The sequence below is a fragment of the Pseudonaja textilis genome, chromosome Z (genome assembly GCF_049901715.1).
Source record: "Pseudonaja textilis isolate UNSWEBS1 chromosome Z, rPseTex1.2, whole genome shotgun sequence".
NCBI lineage: Eukaryota > Metazoa > Chordata > Lepidosauria > Squamata > Elapidae > Pseudonaja > Pseudonaja textilis.
Window position 1 is genome coordinate 26,695,877 of NC_142008.1, and position 20,535 is coordinate 26,716,411.

Genomic DNA, 20,535 nt, shown 5'->3' on the forward strand with positions numbered 1-20,535 from the left:
AGAACAGCACCAGTTTTGTCATCTCAGCTTTGAATCTCCCTTATCCTTCTATAATTGATACCAGATTCAATTAATATCAGTTTCAACATCAGATATAAACTTTTCTGTTAACACCATCTGTTTTTCTGTTCATTCGTATGACAAAACTATCAGCCATCTCATAAAACAGATTGAATTCTAGGATTTCTGCAACTACAACATAGGGTGGAAGGCTGAACTTCAATCCATGGCATGATGTGGCATGATATAATGTAATGCTTGACTTTTATTACATTAGTAAAAATTCTTTTAATAATCAAAAATAAAATCTGGAATTAAATATTTTTATAACAATACAATTTTGCAGCAAATATATTTGCTTTAATTTACCTACATATTTGCTGTAATTTTACCTATAAGATTCCTATAGGGACAAACTATTACAAGATATTTGAAAAAATTGAAAAGATATATATTAGTGTTAATATGCATCAGTTCATAACATAACATAATATATATATATTTTGTTATGTTATGTTATGTTATGTTATGTTATGTTATGTTATGTTATGTTATGTTATGTTATGTTATGTTATGTTATGTTATGTTATGTTATGTTATGTTATGTTTATACCTTAGATATTCTTTGAAGTGCAAATCAACCTTCCCAAAATACATCAAATGTAAATCACCAACATGTGAGCTTTGCAGAGAGGCTGGAAACAGACTAGGACATTTGTTACAAATTTCTACCAGGTTCTCCAAGTTGTATAGAAATTTACAGTGTTAGCATAGGAAATCTGAAGTACAGCAGGGTAGCTAATGCTCAACAGGAAGAATGTTGAAGAATTAACACAAGATGGCACCAGAGAATAGGTTTAGACAACTTTGATGCCTTTTTGTAGTACAGTAATGGAGTACCTACCATACATAGTAGGACTATACAAATATATCACACTCCAAATTTATCTGAACAAAATTTAAATTACAAATCAATTTGAAAAATCAAGTTCACAGATAAATTTGATTCAGAAAATTGAATAATCCAGAGCAATTTGGTATGAATGTGTGCATTTTAAATATGCAAATTCCCCCTTCTGCCATAGGTTCCTCCCAAAAATTTGATCTGGACTTTTTTTTATTGATACAACATTTAAGTTAAACAGACCCAATTTAGATAGCCTATAATAAGTTATTGCAAGCCACTTTAGAAACTGGGTAAAGGTATTGTACAAATTGTCCAACAGATAATCTTCTGAGGAGAAAGAAATCAAGCCATCCAAGCTGCTTCAAAAAAGCAAAACAGAATTATATGATTCTAGTTCTTATCCCTTAAATCTCTGCATAAATTTCAATTAATGAAGACAAAGCCAGATAACAGTGAAACAGAAATTACAAAATATGTCTGATTTTCTCTGTTTCTCTTTCCTCCAAGAACTTAAAGGTATCTTACATGTGACTCCTTCTTTATTTTATTTCTGTAGGCTGGTCCAAAGTCACTCAGTGAATTTCCATGGTTGAGATTGAAATGATACCATCCAGGACTGGGGGCAAAACAATTTCCCACTAAAGCTGTAGGAATTTGTTCTCAGTCATTTGCTGAGCTGATATGCCAGATAAAAACAATTGTTTTTTTTTATAAAGAAAGAATCATTATTTGCTCTTAAATAATCTGTTCTATAAACCATAATTTACAAGCCTTAATGACTGTGTCAATACATCATGCTAACCCAGATCAAGCAAATCACTCTTTAGCCTAGCATCCTGTGCCTTAATTAATTAAGATGCTGTATATGTTTTAGTAAAGTTTCAGTGTATTATAGTAAATTAACTGTGGTGCAAAAGAAATTCATAACACCAACTGTTTAGAGCAGGGGTCGCCAACCTTTTGGACCTCAGGGACCACCAAACTCATGATTTTTAATTCCGTGGATCAGAGACCCTGGGAAAATCCCCCAAAAAGTCTGCAGGAAAATTCCCCACTGTTTTCCTACTGATCGATCATTCTTTATTTGGGATCGCAGGATACCATCTCCAGCTCTGTTCTCAGGGGGAGATATATATTTGGCTTCATGCAAGGAAAATAGCAGAAGCAGCAGAAATCTTTCTTTCTCTCCCCCAAACTCCACCAGAAATAAGTCTTTGTGGGACTAGTTCCACCAGTGCAGCTTCTTGGAGCAGGATGCCTTGCAGGGACCCAAAGACTCATTTCTGGCGGGGTTTGGGGAGAGAAAGAAAGACTTTTGCTGCTTTCCTTGCATGCAGACAAAAGCAGAAGAGGAAGTGGAAAGAAGCAGCCTGGTGGCCAGGTGAAGCAAGTGGGGCAAGAGGGGCAAGTTTTCCCCCTCCTCCTTTTCCTCCCTCCCCTCACTACCTCATGTTGTTCGCAATGCAAGCAATGCAAGCCTTGTGTTCCTGTGGGCCATGTGGGTTGCGCAGTCCTGTGTTCCCATGCAGCCTGGATTAATTAGTTAGTTTACTTTATTGTCATTGCACCTCGTACAATGAAATCAAACACCATCTTCAGTGCACATCATGACCATGAAAATAAACACAAACACACATCCTTTACACTCCACATTATTTGCTTGGGGGGTGTTTTGTGACATTTCTCTGCAGACCACCAAAATTTTCTCCTGGACCACCAGTTGTCCCCAACCCACTGGTTGGCAACCACTGGCTTAGAGGACATAAAAAAGAACCACATTTAGCAATCTGAGTAGCCAAATGATTCTTTTTTAAAATGTAAACATTTAAGAATTATCAAACTGCAAGACTGACAGCATATAAATTTAATAAATAAATAAAATCCAGAAGTGCAACTGCTGAGTGGGATGCTGTTCTGATAATCTGCTTCAGAAAATGTTATTACCCTTATTATCCTTTCACAGTTATAAGTTTATTTATTTAGCATATGGCAAATACATGGACTTACAGTGATTCAAATGTTAATGTCCAGTCCACCCAGCCATTCAAGGACAGGGTGATCTATGTTGAAAAAAACCAGACACTGGGACTGTGTAAGCTCTTGAGGGACATTCGGAAACAATGTGATGGGTATTTTGTCGAGGAGCACCACAGTCACACTGAGAGTTAGAGACGAGACCATACTTAAACAATGAGTCCTGGCAGACACCATGTTGGGTATGGATCAGGGGTGGGATGCTACCAGTTCTATAGAACCGGTAGCTCTGAAGAGCAGCAGATACAGAACTGGTTCTGTGTTTGCTACTGCCACCCGCCCATCCAGGCTCTTACCTGTCCTTTATTTCCTGCTTTTTCAATCTCAGTTGCTTTGCACGGCACAGCGGAGGTTGAAAAAGCAGGAAAAAAGTGGCTTTTCAAATGCTGAGCATCTGTGCGCAGCACTTTTCAGCTGTCCGGGTGGCACGGCCTAAGGTTATTTTATACATGCGCACAGCAAATGTCGGGTGCATGTGCACGTAAAACATAATCACCAAACCAGTAGTAACACCAGTTGAATCTTATCCCTGGTATGGATCCTGCTTAGAGTTTACCAATACTGGCAAGGAAGGTCAAAACCTGGCACCTTCTGTATAGGGTCATTTATGCAACTGCCTATATTTGGGCATTCAGCAGCCCATTTTGGCTTTCCACTGTGTGTTGATGTCAAAGTCAGCTGTTGAGCGAGTGCCAGAGAGGGCTTCCTGGATTTAAGCCTGCCAATTGATAGATGAGGAAGATCAGTGTGCACAGGAAGAAGTGGGTTTCTCATAATTTTTTGTACTCCTTCACTAAGGCTTCTTGCCATCGTTGGGCTGGTGATGCAATGAGACTCAAGACTGGCAGCCAGCAAGTAGGAGTAGATTTTTATGCAACAGCTTTTGATCCTCATTGTAGAGTTACAGATTTCAGTGAGTGATCAGTTCTTGGAAATAATTGCAGGAGTAACCAACAATGTCTAACAGATTCTTCACTGCACTTAATAAGCTCTTGTATTTCTACTCTAAAATAGAAGACAGTTCCACTGATTTATAATTTATATTTCACTTTCTGCTTGAAAATCAGGTGATTCAAATGGAAAGTCTCTACATTTAATAAGTGCCTCATTTAATAAGTGCCTAAGACAGTGACTATTCACTCTTACAATGAGATAAAAAGATAACTTTGCCTCCAGTCTTCATATTTACAGTCTTCACTGGTCTGAAAGCAGATCACATAGCACAGTTGTAGTTTCATTTAATGACAGTTTCACATAATGACCAAGTTGCTGGATCCAATTATAGTCACTAAATGAGGATTACCCATGCTTATTTTATCCGATGATGTCTGGCACTAAATTGGGCCAATAAATAGTTGCATGTCCAAAGGCTCTCTGTAACCTACTGAGGATCCCCCAACCTATCATTTAACCACTATAGATCTCACATTAGAATAATGTTATGACTAGAATATTAGTCTAATGGTCAGTCACATGTTCTTTGGCTATAAGTACATCATCTGGGTTATAGCTCAATTAGCAATTTAATTGTCTTACTCTAATTCTTGCTTATAAATTTGAATCCATGTTAGTCCTGGCATCAATTCCAATCTGAATCAAATTGTCTACCTTGCCAATATTAAATAGTTTTTAAAAATCTATCTGCTATTTCTTTAAATGCACATTCTTTAAATGCACATTCTTTAAGCATATTCAATCTCTTAAACATTTCCCTATAAAATACAAAACACCAGTTTGAAAAGTGATGAAGATTGCACTCTTGACTCAATCTTGGGTGGATATAGTATACAACTTTTTCCAGCGGGAACTCTTAAGATCATTTGATTGCATGATGCCAAACTACCATGGCAGCATTCCAAGAGAGAAGGGAGACTCAATGCGAGAAATATACAGCAGAGGGATAATAAATTAGGACACAAGCTGAACAGCCGTGAGCAGTATCCACAGTGCACTAGCAGCATACAAAGAGGACTAGATTCACACCCCTTTCCTGTAGCTTCATATGCCAGCTCAGAAAGCTTACTTCAGTATCCGAGGCCTGTGGCTACATGAGCAGGTGCAGCCCCACCCAAACAACAGCATGAGAGGACAAAGGAGAACCAATCAGCATTAAATCTACTATAGTGCTACTCACCCTAGCAGAGACAGGTGGCATCGGGTAATTCTTGCTCTCCTCAAAGCCCTTGGTAAGCATATTGATAGAGCCTGGGAGGTGACAGTATGTTGTAGCAAGATGATGTATATCTGTCAAAGAGCAAATTACCTACCTGTGGCATGGGAAATCATCTAACCGTGGCATGGGAAATCCACTTCCCCTGGAAAATAGCTTATAAATCCACCCAACCAAGACATAACCTCCATATCCTGCTCTCGTACAATCACCCATATGCTGCGATGAACAGATTAGTTCTGGACTGGGAAAAATTCCAGCTTTCATGGCATTCTAACTGAATATGCTGTTTATGAAAAGGAAGGGATATATTATGTGCAGTGTAGCTGATTTGGAGATACAGTACATTAATTCCATTAATTCAGTATCTTCCCTAGGCTACTCTAGGAAGTTAGTAGTGTAATGAACAGGCAAACTGTACATTTCTTTGTAGTCTGTCCTAAGTCTCATTGCAGAAAAGATAGCAGCCAACCTTCAACATTCCTGTGAATGGTGATTCTGAACTATACGGTACTTTTAAATGTTCATGGTAAGTAACATAATTTGCATTTGCTCACTAGAGGCAAATTGCTGCAAAGTAGAGAAGTACATAGTTGGGGTTATTTTCTATATCCAATACTAGAGAGGTTTTGTCCTAGAATAAAAATATTAGGCTATCAAAGCTCTGCTCTGGATATTCAAATGAATGGTTGAAGAATTGTAGATTAGTGATATGTGCTAACAAATCTCTCTCTCATACATCTTATATAGCATTTGAATTAATTGCATTTCTCACAGACCAGGTTTATGTCCATGTAGTAGTCAATAACCTCTAGAGTTGCTACAAATTTTGCTTCTTTTCCTATCATGTTCCAGCCATCAAAAAGGTGGTTGATTGATTCACAGCTCTGGCTAATTCATCATGTTAGGTACATAGTTGCTTAATGCAGTAGCTGTATTTTAAGGTTTAGCATTATACATGCACATAACCCAGCCACTGTGGTTGCAAACAGTAATTTCTGGCATAGCATAATCTATGATCCCTGGCAATTGTGGCTTATTCAACAAACCATCATTCAGGGGATAGTTATAATGCAATACGTTTCCTCAGTTACTCTGTCCCTTTTGACAAATGATATGTTGGTCATCAAAGCCAAGTGATACTTTGTGTCTACTTGGAGCCCCCAAGTTATAACCTTTTCATTTAGCAACCATTCAAAATAGCACTGAGAAAAAAAAGTGACTTATGACTGGTCCTCACATTTATGACCATCAGAGTGTTCCCTATAGTCACATGATCAAAATTCAGGTACTTGGCAATTGACACATATTTATAAGGTCATGTGATTTCCATTTGCAATCTTCCCAACCAGCCTCCAACAAGCAAAATCATGGGGAAAGCTTGAGTTCATTTAATGACAGCATGATTCACTTAACAACTCCAGCTATTCTCTTGACAGCGGTGACAGAAAAAGTAATAAAACCAGACCAGGCTCATTTAACAACTACCTTGCTTAGCAATGAAAATTTTGATCCCAATTGGAGTTGTATGTTAAGGGTTATCTGCACATAATATGTGGCCTTTCCCATTTTTAGCAGTCTCATAAATGCTCAGCTCCATCCAATTATCCCTACTCTACTCCAAATGAAGGGATTAGAGTCATAAAAGGGAGGGGTTTTTTTAGTGATTTAAGTGATAGTTGTTATGAACTCAGTAACTTGTTATCAACATTTATCCATTTATGTGGTTTTCTTGATAAAAGATAGGAATGGTTCTGCACCGTGCAAAATGATGCCTTTGACAGTAGATCCATCCTCTTTCGACAGTCCTCAACTTATGACCACAATTGAGCCCAAAATTTCTGCAGCTGAGTGAGAAATTTGTTAAGTGAGTTTTGTCCCGTTTTACGACATTTCTTGCCACATTTGTTAAGTGAATCACTGCAGTTCTTAATGACATGGTTGTTAAGTGAATCTGGTTTCCCCATTTTTGCTTTGCTTGTCCGAAGGTTGCAAAATGGGATCATATGACCTTGGGACCCAGTAACAGTCGTAAGTACCAGTCAGTTGCCAACTATCTGAATTTTAATCATGTGACCATTTGGATGCTGCAAAGGTCGTAAGTGTGAAAAACAGTCATGCCACTTTTTTCAGTGCTATTGTAACTTCAAATGGACACTAAGCAAACTGTTGTAAGTCAAGGACTACTGGAATATCCCTGTGGCCCAAAATAAGGGCTGTTGCTTTAGCAGAGAATCTGGGATAAACTTCATGCTTTATATGGTAACCCCATATAAACTCTGGGTGTAATTCCCAATGTTTTTTTCTCAGTCCTCCCAGAATGAGGCAGCACAAAAAGTCTTGGGAGTAGTGCTGCTCATTGGTTTAAATGCAGTTATTTCTAATTAGGTGCACATAAAGGTTTCATAAAAGTGTAGATAAGATTGTTCAAAAATAATGATGCAGATCTTTATAGTTGAGTTATTTAGATGATCATTGAGGCCCTCTTTTTACAAGTGTGCATATGGCTGCAATATGATAGACTTAAGCTTTTTATTTAGGCATATATAAAATTTGACATTTAAGTGTGTGCTTCTACTGGCCACCACAACATCCTGTAGCAATGAGTTCCTTGGGTTGGTTTCCTGGGCTATTGTAGTTTAAGGCCATTAACATCGGACTTGAAAAGGCTGTAGGCTTTCTCGCCTATGCATGTGTGTGTGAGTGTATTTTCCCCTCCTGCGGTAGCACTCAAGGTCTCAGGCGCAGCCGTTTCTTTTTCTTCCCAGTTCCAGAGATTTGGAGCTTGGACTTTTCTTTACTTGCGCATCAGAGTTGCTGCTGTTGGTCTTGCAGAACGATGGCGGAAAGAAAACCTGCGAACTAAAATCCGAAACAGCCCTCTCTGCTTTCCCACCGCCCGAGCCGCCGGGCTGAGCGTCCCCTACGGTCTGCTGTGGTGGGAGCTTTGGCGTGGTTCTCCGAGCGCAGGTTGTTTCTCAACCGGGCTCAACCAAGCCTCGCTCTCTTTACAGTCTTCCCCTCCCCACTCCACGCCCCTCCCGCCCCCAATACGCTCACACAGGTTTTGTTTAGTTTTGTTGACTCGCCATTGATCTTCGGCGCCTTTCTGGGTTCCTTTGAAACTGCCTCCTGTTTTGCAGCTCATTGTGCGCTCAAATTTAGCACCATCCCTCTTTATGGAAACCCAGGCGAGCCCTTTGGTCTTGGGGAGCAGGTGCCTACGGGTTTGCGAAGCCAACTCTTGGTCCAATTTACAAGAAGACACTGTAAAAAGTGTCGCCTCCCCCCATTACTCCCCTTTACCTCCCGGGCTCGTGTGAAATCCAGTAAGCTAACAAAAGTGGGACTGAGCGACGGGCGGCTGGGGGAGATTCTGAATAGCTAAAGACCTGCTTTCAAGCCCCCTTGCCCGTCTGGGGTGACTTTGTCTTCTTTCTTAAAAGCCGGGTTTGGGTGGTGCGAAGCACGGGGGGCGGGGGCGGGGAGCAACAGAAGATGGCTAAAAGGGCAAAAGTACAAAAAGATACCTGTTTGCCTTGTAAAGCGCCTGGAAATCACCCGTGAGCAACCATATATAATTTGATTTGCTAGGCAATCTGCAGAGCGATTGCCCATCATTTATAATGTTCATTGAGCATTTTGCTTAATTGTGTCTCTTTTTGTAAAGGAAGCGCAGCCCCCCTCCCGGCTGCGAAGCGCGCAAGTGGCCAGATTCCCATGGACTGGCCCGGTCTGCAGCTTTGCAGGCTTTCCCAAGCGCTCTGGGCGGGAGGGAAGCCTTAATAGCCCTAGGCCGGCTGGAGGAAGCAGGCGGGGCGAGAAGGGGCGGGGCGGAGCAGTACGGGGGACCCAGCGAGCGAGAGAGCCAGGCGGACGGGGCGGGGGAGGCTCCCCGAAGGCACGAGTGTTGCCCTCTCGCCTTTGCCTCTCCTGCCTTGCCACGCGCAGCTTTTGCAAGATGCTGTTTAATACCCCTTGAAGTAACAAGCCGCTTTACAGGTCGCTTGAGCAGCGTGGCCACTGGTTTTCCTACCTCACAGAGAAAACGAGCGGAGGATTCATCTTTGCGGACGAACGGAGAAGCCCCTTTTGGCGAGGGAGAGGCGGAGCTAAAGCGCTCGGCTCAGGGGCGAGCGGCATGTCCGCGTCTTGGCGCAGCCTCTTGTCTTGCTTAGGTGAGACAGGTGGCGCGTGTGCCGGGATGCTCAGTTGGATGAAAAACCAGTTGCTGCTGCTCAGAGAAGCGAATCCACCTGCGCCACTGCAGGAGACAAATGTCGGTAGCGGAATTCACTCTCTCTCCCCCCACACCTCCCCAGAGGAAATCTTTCCCCGATCACCCTCCAGGAAGAACTGGTTCTGCTTTATGAGGCAAGGGCAACTGAAGGGTGCTCCGCTGTTTAATCTTTGCTGCTGGGGACAAAGCAGGATCTTTCGGGGCATTCGTTGTCTCTCTCCATCTCTCGCCACGCAAGAAGCTGTTATTTCAGGGAACAGAAGAGCTTCCACCCCCCACCCCCCCAAAAAAAACACTAAAAGGAGAAAAAGTACTGCGGTTTAGTTAAACACCCGGGGTTCACTCCAGTTGTGCCACTATTCCAGATCCTCAGCGAGACTCAGCAGGTGGCTATGATCTACTGCCCTGGCATTGGCTCCGAAGCTAAATTGGCTCTGGCTGGGACCTGGCTAAGAGGCCGAGCTGGAAGAAAACAGGACCAGCTTCAGCTGTATTGCTGTCTTAATGGGTCGAGCTTGACATTTTTATCCCGCTCCGTACATGTTTAGTGGCATAGGTAAAACAAACTATAGGAGGAACTTTCTAATGCAGTATTTTCTAATCTTGGAAATTTTAAGAATTCTGCACTTCAACTCCCAGAATTCCTCAGGGACCTGCTAGATGGAGAATTCTGTGTATTGAAATATACACCTGTTAAAATTGCCAAGATTGAACAACAGCTCTTTATTAAACTCCAACTGTGGGGAAAGGGACATCCATAGGTTATTGCACAAGAAAATCAATGTGACGGAGAGCAATGCGATCGATGCTCCGCCTGTTTTTCCTCGGGCTTAGACAGTCTGAGCTCCCATCATGCCTTCGTAGCCGCCATATTGACTTTTTTGCCCACAACAAGCCTCTGGGGAAACTTGCTTCTCTTTCCCGGGTAATCCTGCTCCACTGGTTTCTCCACCGACTCCTTGGACTTGAGGCCTTCTTATCCAGATCTGCGTGCTGGAAGCGCCTCATGGACTTTTGAGTCGAGGTCTCCCTGTTTCTTTGGTGTCCTGGAGAAAGGCGGGAGGAGTGTCCGCGCTGCAGCGCTTCCTCCGGGCAGGAGGAAAGAGTCAAGGGTACACTGCCCATTCTGAATATTCTTGAGGATTCAGCGGGATGTTTTCGTTGCTAAACCTGCTTTTCACCACGCGTTCACGTGTTCAGCAAAACCTCCCACGCGCTGTTCGAGAGGCGACCGCAGAGAAGTGCTAGCGCCTCCGTAGCCGGAGGGAGAAGAAAGTTAGCTGAATGGTTGGTTTTGTTAATTGTCACCCCACACCCGTCTACCTCATCTACCTCTCTCCCTCCTCTTACTTGATTTGCCTCTGCGTCCTCGCCGGGAAATCGATGGCGACCCATTTGTTATACAGCAGTCTTCCGTCGGTTCTATGACGAGTGGGGGAGGTCCCTCCGCCCTCGGGCTACCTTCGCCTTCGAGCGCACAAGTGGCGGGATTCCCATGGATTCGGCCTGTTTTGCAGCTTGGTGTAGGGGCGGGGCGGTAGCGGGGACCAGAGACACCGTGACCTCAACTTGAAAGACCTTGAAAGGAGGTGCGTTATGGCGCATTACCAGCCGGGCTTTGCTCAGGTACCAGCAACTCGCTGCGTCGGATTGCAGGTGCGCCATCGCGCTTTCGTATTCTCGACGGGCTTTTTTTTTGTCTCTCAGAGGCGAGGCTGTTGGATTCGTGGTTCCATTAGCGCCGCTTGCCTGGGGCGCCGTTCTGCTCTGGAGAGAGGATGACGCAAAGGGGAAGCTGTTTAGTCAGGGTCCCTGACAGTCCTCAGCCCCCTTCGTTCACAAAACTTCAGGGTTGCCAGCAAGGGATGCGCTTCCGAGCTTCCGCCTCCAAGCTCTGTCAGAGGGTGTGCAAGGTCCCAGAAAGGCCGAACAGTAGAATGGAGAAGTCATTTATCTGAGGAAGAATTCAGCAAAACAGAAGCACGACAAGTTTCCTATTAATTGACTCCAATAAATGCCCCCGTTCAACAACATACATATTTCTGTAACAGGAAGAAGCACAGCAGCCTTTCAGATTGTCTCACTCCAGAGTCATTTCCAAAATCTGCCAGGATGATTTTACATAGGGGGTCTTTAGAGAGGGGAGGCGGAATGGAAACATCATATCAGTGTGCCATTATATCACACTTCCCAGTGCATGATTGCCCAGCACATCTATCCACAAAACAACATCGTTTGGGATGGTTTGAATTACTTTTCCTTCTAAAGAATATTTTATTTCTTTGCTTCTAAACAAAAAACAAAAAGAACCCTATGTTCTCTCCTGTAGTAGACCTTTGATGGGAACTGATGATTGTAAGCAACATGCTCCTGAAACACTAATAAATGCATTATCACATAAGTTTATATAGATCACACTCACTTCATGGGGTGTTGTTCTATTTCTTTCCAGCAGCATTAGTTGGGAACATTTTAGTATCATGTACAGGGAAATTCTTTTTAAATGCATATTATTCCATTGATTTGGACGGCAGCCTGTTTGTATCTAGAGGTCATTTTGCTCTTTTATATTGATCAGACTCAGAATTTGCTGTGGAGTTTTCCCTGATAGCACCACTGCCTCCTCCTCCTCCTCATCTATAGAAACTAACCACTGTTTTCATACTACAAGCTTTAAAAAAAAACTCTTAAGCACTCGTGGGTGGCTATTTCTGGCATCAGAAGCTGGTTGGACAATCTTGTTTTGAGTTAAAAAACACAAAAGAATTCTTGGTTGGGATTATATAAAACTGAGATGCTTCTGAGAAGCAGCATTTAGCTGCAAAACTGGGGGTGGTGGTGTGTGTGTTCCATTGCAAAGGATTATTCCCAAAACTTAATAATTGACAGACTGAGTTTGAGTATGAAGGTCCAACTTAGCTATTATGGTTAATCACTGATTCTCTATGAATCTGTCCAATTAATTTTAAAACTGCCTAAAATAAGTACATTTTGCAATTTATGTATTATGTTAAAACCTTTTTGCTCTAGCCATCCTAAAGTATACTGAAATGAGGTTTAGATATTTTGTTTGATGCATTTCATTATGGGTTCTTTTATGTGTGCCCAAGTCATTGGGCTCTAAAACCCAAGAGAGCTAGTACAACCACACAGATCTCTAGGCAATACACACACTCACTCACTCACTCACTCATTCAATCAAAGGCTAGTGTGAACTGCTCCCTACTCCATGTCTCCTATGTCTACTACTTTTCCTCTAACTCAGGGGTCCCCAAACCTGGCAACTTTAAGAGTTGTGGGCTTCAACTCCCAGAATTCTCTAGCCAGGCTGGAGAATTCTGGGAGTTGAAGTTCACAAGTCTTAAAAGTTGCCAAGTTTGGAGACCTCTGCTCTATGAATCTATGAATCCTACTGCTGGAGAACAGTGTCTCTTCCTATCTGCTTTAATTTGCTTCACACACTTCCTTCCCTGTCTCCCACACACCAGCAGCACCACACCCTTCCCTTCTCAGATTTAATAGCCAATAATTGTTGTGTTGGCTAGGGAGAGGGCTTAAAAGGACAGGACAACAGGAGCAAAGGTGCTGCTTATTTTGTCAGCACCCTATCTTCTCACAAATTGATATGCAGAAACGAAGAAAAAGTAGTCACCCTCTGATTGAGAATCCTGTTTGTTAAAGAAACAGGACAAACGTTATAAGGGACACAATATAAAACAGTTTTTTCCCTCTAGATATAAGTATTATGAAGCATTGCAGAAGCTATGCACACTACAACATTATACCATTTTTAATCTGAGAGTAAATCCCTAGAATGGATAGGGATTTAGGTCTAGCATTTTAAGCAAGACTATCTTTAACATTTCACCATGGAAGTTGCATCTTGAATATTTAAGTCACTTATAGGAGTAGTGATTATTTGATTGCACTTATTATTCTAGATCAAATAAGCCACAAGCAATCCTATGCTCCAATTCCAAAGAACACAAGAGTCATTATGTTTGGAAAAGAGCAAAAGTAAAGAGAAAACTTATAGTACTTCTAACAAAACTTAAGATTAGTTCTATGTGATGTAATAGGCAAGAATCAATTGAAGGCAGAAACTCAAATACTGAGGTAGATTTGTGGCTCTAATAGTTTTCAGTTGTTTAATATTGGCAACATTTAAAGCACTTTTAAAATCATTCCAGCACTTCAATCTGTGCATGTTCGTTAAGCTGGAAATAAATTCTGCTGTGACGAGCAGAACTTTCAGATTGTGTGAATAAGGATGGCATGCAGACCAACTCTAACCATAAGAGTTAAGAGCATTCAGTTTAATATACTTTATTGTTTAAGGTTATTTGTACCTTCAAATCAGTGTTGACTCCTGGCAATTACCTGGACTGGTCCTTGTCATTCTGGGAAGATTTTTTAAGCAATAACTCTCTTTGTTTTCTTCCTGGGCTTACAGAGAATGACTGGCCAAGGTGTTGGCTGGTTTTGCGCCTAAGACACGATTAGAACTCTTGGTCACCTAGGTTTTAGCCTCATCTTATGAAAATCCCATCTGTACATGGATGCATGCAATCCTACTCATTACTCTTTGTACGCTGGCAGGAAACTGAAGCTGAAGCATATACCGAGTGAGGCCACTGTACAGTAATACTTAGTTTGGTATAAATCACATTTACCTGGTCTTTTCTTTATATTGATCTTTTTACAACAGGCTGAATGTTTGTTGAAATGTACTTATTGCTATGACTTACAATAGAAATCTTAATTCTACCAGCTTTATAAATGAAAAGAACTGATTTTTAAAATAAGAACATAGTAAGTCCAAAGTGGCAGAGGTGGTGGGCTGTTCTGATCTCATTTGTAGTCAAGTTCAAGATTGCTGTAGTAAGATGGTAAGATGAGATGAGATGTCATAAGATAGCCTTTATTGACATTTTTTTTTACTGTGAGCACACTGGTCCACATTAAAAATGAAATTCTACTCTCAAAAGAAAGTATATATATCTACCCATACCCATACATAACACACATAGATTAGTCTAGTTGAAAACACCCAGTGTTATCTGACTTCAGAAGAGTGAGCACAGTGTTCCTCTATCTTCACACTAGGGGAAAAAAAACCCAATTTCAAAGTATGATGAATGACCAAGCTTCAAAGACCTCAGCAAGCTGAGGTAACTGGAAAACAAAATCCAGAAAAGCAGCCTGGCCCTGAACAAAGGTTTAATTCTCAGACTGTCTCAGGGTTGGACTCATTCCATTCCCAAAAGAGAGGAAATCAAAACCACGTTGAAGTGAAAGTGTTATTGAATTGGCAAGTGGCAAAGATCCATTCCTTGCCCTACAATTATTACCAGGCGACACTCTGGGGCTGCTGCTGGGTGCTAAAGGAAGACCTGAAGATCTATGCATCCTTTGAGAGAGGAGTATATGAGCACAACATACAAGACTGGATTACTTTTTGAGCATGTAATATATTGTTTCTTATACTTGTTCAGACTCTCTGTTTTGCCTAGGTCACCCTGGCTTGCACGAAACAGCTATAATCTAATTATATGTAATTAATTTGCGAAGGAGTTGCATGGTAGCCAACAAGCCAGCTTAGAAACCTTGTATTTGCTTCAGGGGTTATTTCTAATTCTACAGCACTCCATCCATAGGCCAAAATATCTTTCTTTCTTTTTTTGTAATTAGACATTTGTGGAGACTCCTGAAAAGGTGGTTGAAATTCTTCAATGTTTTAAACCTAAAAATCTGCTGGTCCAGGTGTGGAATGGTATTAAATGCTTCGAGGCTAAAAATCTATCCAAATTTGCCCACGTGGACTCCATATTCATGAGGAAGATTTTGTTGAAGTAGGTAGTAACGATGGTGATAGTAGCCTTAAGCTCTTGAATCATGAGATTTTCTAACTTAATTAGTGATTAATACTGTAACTCTCCTATCGTACACATATGGCATATGATTTGGTGAAACTATTCTTAATTGTAGTGATACAATTCAAAGTAAAGAGCATAGACATGCAGTAGACAAGAGGCGGGCTCCTGAGCCGATACATTTTGAAAGTAAACACATTTTGTCAGTAAAGAAAAGCAGACCTAACACACCTCCCTTCAATTTCTTTCATTCTTTGTTAGATATATTTTTCTTCAAGAGAGAGGCCCCCTTTCATGACAAGATCCTTTCGTTTTGTCCCCAGGCAAGAAGAATCCATTGCCTCCAAGGATTTGGCTGAGAGAAGGTGACTTGCCAAAGGTCTTCCAGGGAGCTTCTGTGGTTGAATATAGATTTGAATTGTGGTTTCCCAGAAGTTATCCCAACATCTGACTGCTACAGACTTAGCATGGGCAGGCAAAATGAGGCATCCGATCTTAGGCATTCTGGTTTGCAAGAAAGTCATAACAATTTCAGGAACTTGTCCCAGGCATCACAGCAGCTCTTTACCAACACCAGTCTTGATCTTAGTCTCAGATAGCAATGTTTTTGGGTGCCATCATGAGAAGAAGAGGAAGGGAAGGGAAGGTAAAAGACCTTCTAATTAGAAAGATGAGTTATGATTTGTTGCAAGTGCCATCAGTTTGGGACATTTTAATAGCTAACAGGGCAGTTCTCTCATTTGAAGATTTCACTTAGGTTGGATCTCACAACACCCTATATCAGAGATGCTGAATCATGGATTGTTGTCTAAGACAAAATGGAAATATGGTTTATGGACAACAATATATTGAAATAATTGATTTTGGTTCATATAGCAAGGGACATCAACTTGAATATTTTGGTTTAATGAGCTGTACAAACATACAAGGAATGTACTTATCTGAGTTTTACAAGCTTGTAACTGGAAAACACGAGTTCAGCTGACACATGTGCAATGCGCCCACTTTACTGTGGTACATGCTCAGGAGTGAGTCTTCATATTCCATGGTTGTGGGTTTTCAAGGTTGCTATCTGATATCACGATCACAATAGATAACAAAACTCAAGGATATGGCCTTGACTCTGTTCCCTGTGGAGGGAATGGCAAACTTTTGAAGTCAAGGATCAGGATATTCAAGGTAGCAAGGACAGAGTGGGGGAGAGGTGATTCATCTATTCTAGAGAAAGTGGTTTTGGACAAGTATCTCCATCTATTAAATGCTGAAAATCTAGAATAAGCCTTCAGATTAATCGTCTGTGTCTCTCCCTTTTGAAAATTTATCTAATAACCTATCTAAAGAGGAGGTAATGAGCCTTAGCTCTGCAATGGTTGAGCAGGAAAAAGCAAGATAAATAATACTAAAAGTTCATGAAAACAGGAATTTGGATAGGGCATAATGTTAGACTGGAATTATTCAGCCTTTCCCAGGCCAATTCTAGTTGCGCTGAGGTAGTAGGATCCGACAGGGCCCAAACCAGAACTAGATTTCCCTTCCTCTCTACTCTGCACATATGGAACGAGAGGGTAGACGAGATTTGGATAGTAGAAAAGCCTGAAGACAGATTGGTTACACCAACTTCCCCGGGGAGTTGCTTCGTGATACCCCAAGAGCCTCGGATCCCTCCAGGGCACAATGGAGGTAACTGTACCAATGCCTTAAACTTTCTGCTGGCAGGTAGAGGAAATCGGCGAACGCAGACACCAAAAGAGAGCGTTCTCTGCCCTCGCTCCCCCTTTAGATATAGCCTAGGTGTATACTCCCCCTCCCACTGCCCCTTGACCATGGGAGGTCCTCCACTGAGCCCTGATTGGCTGGTGATGTTGGTTAATGGCACGCGCCTGCGGTTGTACTTATAAGAATCCTCGCGTGCCGGTCCTCGGTTCTTAGGAGTCTGCAGCCTCCGTCGGGGAGAGAGAACGCGCGCAAATACGCAGAAGGGAACAGTAGCAAATCGTAGCGCCGCAGGAGCCAAAGGCGGAGGCGGGGAGCAGAGAAAGAAAAAGCAGCTACTCGCCCACAACTGGCTTCGCCTGGCGCCTTTCCCGACCCACATTCTTTCAGATCCGGCATGGAATCGGTACTCCTGGAACACTTTCCTGCTGGGCTGGACTCCTTCTCCTCAGAATCTTACTTCGACGACGAGGAATTTTTCACTGATCAGTTTTCCCGCGACCCTATGGAAGGTGACGAGCTCCTGGAGGCCGAGGGTGGACTTCCTGAGCCCGCCGTTGCAGGGGTGTTACCGCAGCGACGGGGCTGGCGGGGGCTCAGCATCCGAACATGTGCCCGAACTCTCTCGGTGCTATGAGGCGGATCCAGGCAGCTTCTCGACGTCCGTCTCATCGCCGTCGTCGGCCAGTTTCACCTATGAGTGCTGCGGACTGGCGACGTCGCCCAGGGGCAGCCTCAAGGCTTTGAGTGCAGCGGCGGCGGCAGCGGCAGCGCGGCGGCGGCGGCGGGTGCGCTCCGAGGCGGAGCTGCAGCAACTGAGGCAGGCGGCCAATGTGCGCGAGCGGCGGCGCATGCAATCCATCAACGACGCCTTCGAGGGGCTGCGCTCTCATATCCCCACGCTGCCCTACGAGAAGCGCCTCTCCAAGGTGGACACACTGCGCCTGGCCATTGGCTACATCAACTTCCTCAGCGAGCTGGTCCAGTCCGACTTACCTTTGCGCAGCGCGGGCAGCCAGAGCCCATGCCAGCCCAAGAAGGTTATCATCTGCCACCGGGGCACAAGTAAGTGCAGGGTGAGCTTCCCGTCCCGGTCAGGCGCGCTCCAAATGAAAAGAGAGAGGGAGACTCCTTGGCCACAGTGGCTTCGGTGCATCTGTGGAAACCTTGCAGACGACCGTCCTCCAGCTCAAGCGCTCCGCTTTCCCTAAACCCACTCCTCTCTCCAGAGCAGTGAGAGATCGTCGCAGCCCAAAGCTTTGCTTTGGAACTCCCTGACTCGGTGCACAAAATAGGTGTCCAATAGGATTCCATTCGCGTTCGGACTTTCTCATAGACGCGTCTGTCCGGTGGCTGCTATTCCTGTTGCTGCTACTCCTCACAAGTTTATGCACGAGCAGACACGAGAACTTTATTCTTTCCTTTGTTTGCTAGTGAACTGTGCTTGCAGCGACCCAAAGACGATCCTCCGACGGGGGTAACAACTGAGAGGATACAGTCATTCGCGGCGGAATTTAAATTCGAAGAGGCCACTATTTTGCATGGGTCTGTAGATAGTTTGCATCCAAATCGCTGCACCACTGATAGGCTATTACCCTTAAAACCCAGCAATACACATAGTAATCTTAATGTCTGCGTGCAGTCAAAAGGAGTTGAGAACCAAATTAGGGTGGTCCCTACATAATAACCTCTGCAGAAGCGCACGCCCATTGGAAAAGCAAAAAACCAACTCTAGCTATGGAGAGAAGCTGCTTTCTCCCCAAATATCGTGTTGGGTTATGCAAGTATTAAATTCCTTTAAAAATTGATACACTATTCCAATAGCTAGATTAAGTGGTGAGTGAGTTCAAGACTATATTATATACTCAGCAAATGATGCCCCAGTTAGCTGACTCCCTGTCACAAGTGTGACAGAAAGTGGGAAGTTAGTTATTTGGAAAAACTTATATTGCTGCCTACTCGTTCATGACATGTTTATTCCAATCTGTGTATGGTAAGAATATTCAGTCTAATGCTCTTCCTTTGTTTATCTTTCTTCCAGGATCACCTTCTCCAAGTGACCCAGATTATGGACTTCCTCCTCTTGCTGGGCATTCACTCTCCTGGACTGATGAAAAACAACTCAAGGAGCAAAACATTATTAGAACTGCTAAAGTCTGGACTCCAGAAGACCCCAGAAAGTTAATCAGCAAATCGTCTGTGAACAATATTGAAAATGAGCCCCCATTTGATTTCATATCATAACATGAGAACATTAGTTTAAAATATCAATATTCTGCCAGCATACAGTGGTATGAATTCTTGGTTCTAAGCTTGATTGTGTTGCTTACAGACATTTCACTACCTGATTAGGCAGCAGTGTGAACCTAGTAACGTTCATCTGCAAGCAAACAACTGAACTTAGCACAAAGAACTCCAGCCCTGACTACTTATACCTCTACTTTATTGGAACAGTGTTGCTTAACAATACATATTTTCAAAAGTACTTTACAATACAAAAAAGTATTCTAAGCAATCACCTTTTTTTCTATTTATTATTTACACCTGGGGGAATGGAGCTCTTTTTTGAATGTATAATTTATATAATTTATCCTAATGTTAAAATATGCAATACTTGTAGATTCATTCACCAGCACCTTTGCAAAAATTCTTTGTTAGAAAGGAAAATGTTTCCCAAGAAATGTGAACATAATATATTACCACTTGTTGAATATGTTAATTATATTAAAATATTAGTAAACTTTGATTAAAATGAGTTTATTTGGAGGAGGATCTGTTCTCAGGTAGAACTTTAGATTAAATTGTTTATAAAATACTGGAAGTTTCTGCAGATCAAGGAGATGTCTTGATGCAGGATTCAGCAAATAAACTCTGTGCTAATAAATGTATTCAGCTAATAAATTTGTTATTTAAAGACCATCCCTCTAATTGGTTCTATGCTGCAAAAATGTTAATCCTATATTACTGTATGGAGAAGCCCAGTGCCTTCCAGATGCATAAGGATTATAGTTCCCAGAATCCCTAGTTAACTGGCAACCAAGGAACATTTTATCACATATCCTGACTGCTTTTCAACATTGTAGCCTTCTTAGGAAATCTTTATATCTGAAAAGCTTTATTAAGATGTAGGAATATGAAGTGTTTTAAAAACTGGTAAAACTACATTGAAATGTTCCAATAAGCTTTTCACTTCAAAAATAAGTCATGGGTGGTAAAAAGTTGGGTGACATCCAATGGATAAGGTTGCAATCCAGGTTTGTTGGTTCACTAAAGGGTCTTTCTCTGTGTGAGAAAGTTTGTTTCCTTATAGCAGCAACCCATTTTACTACTTTCATTAATATTGCTTAGCTAACATTTCTAATGGGTTTGTAAAATCACTGGAGGCTCAGGATGATAAGTATTTCATTGGATTACTTATCAATATCTAGCACTAGTCTGAGATCAGAAACTAATCAAGTTCTGACATGGTTAATAATACTTGAAAACCAGCATATCCCAAAGGTTAGTACTGTAGTATGGTAATGCAACAAGTTTATTAGAAGAGATGGAGTTTTGCTTCACTGAATAACTTCAAGAAGACTTTGTTAAGCTGTGTGCT

At 42.2% G+C, this 20,535-nt stretch overlaps 1 protein-coding gene across 1 annotated transcript; it reads left to right on the top strand.

Moving 5' to 3' along the window:
• Positions 1-17,334: 17,334 nt before the first annotated feature.
• PTF1A (pancreas associated transcription factor 1a) lies at positions 17,335-19,181 on the top strand. The gene is given in 3 exon segments (XM_026706233.2): positions 17,335-17,472; positions 17,474-18,002; positions 18,979-19,181. Coding segments are annotated over 3 exon segments (870 nt in total).
• The last annotated feature ends 1,354 nt before the right edge of the window (positions 19,182-20,535 follow it).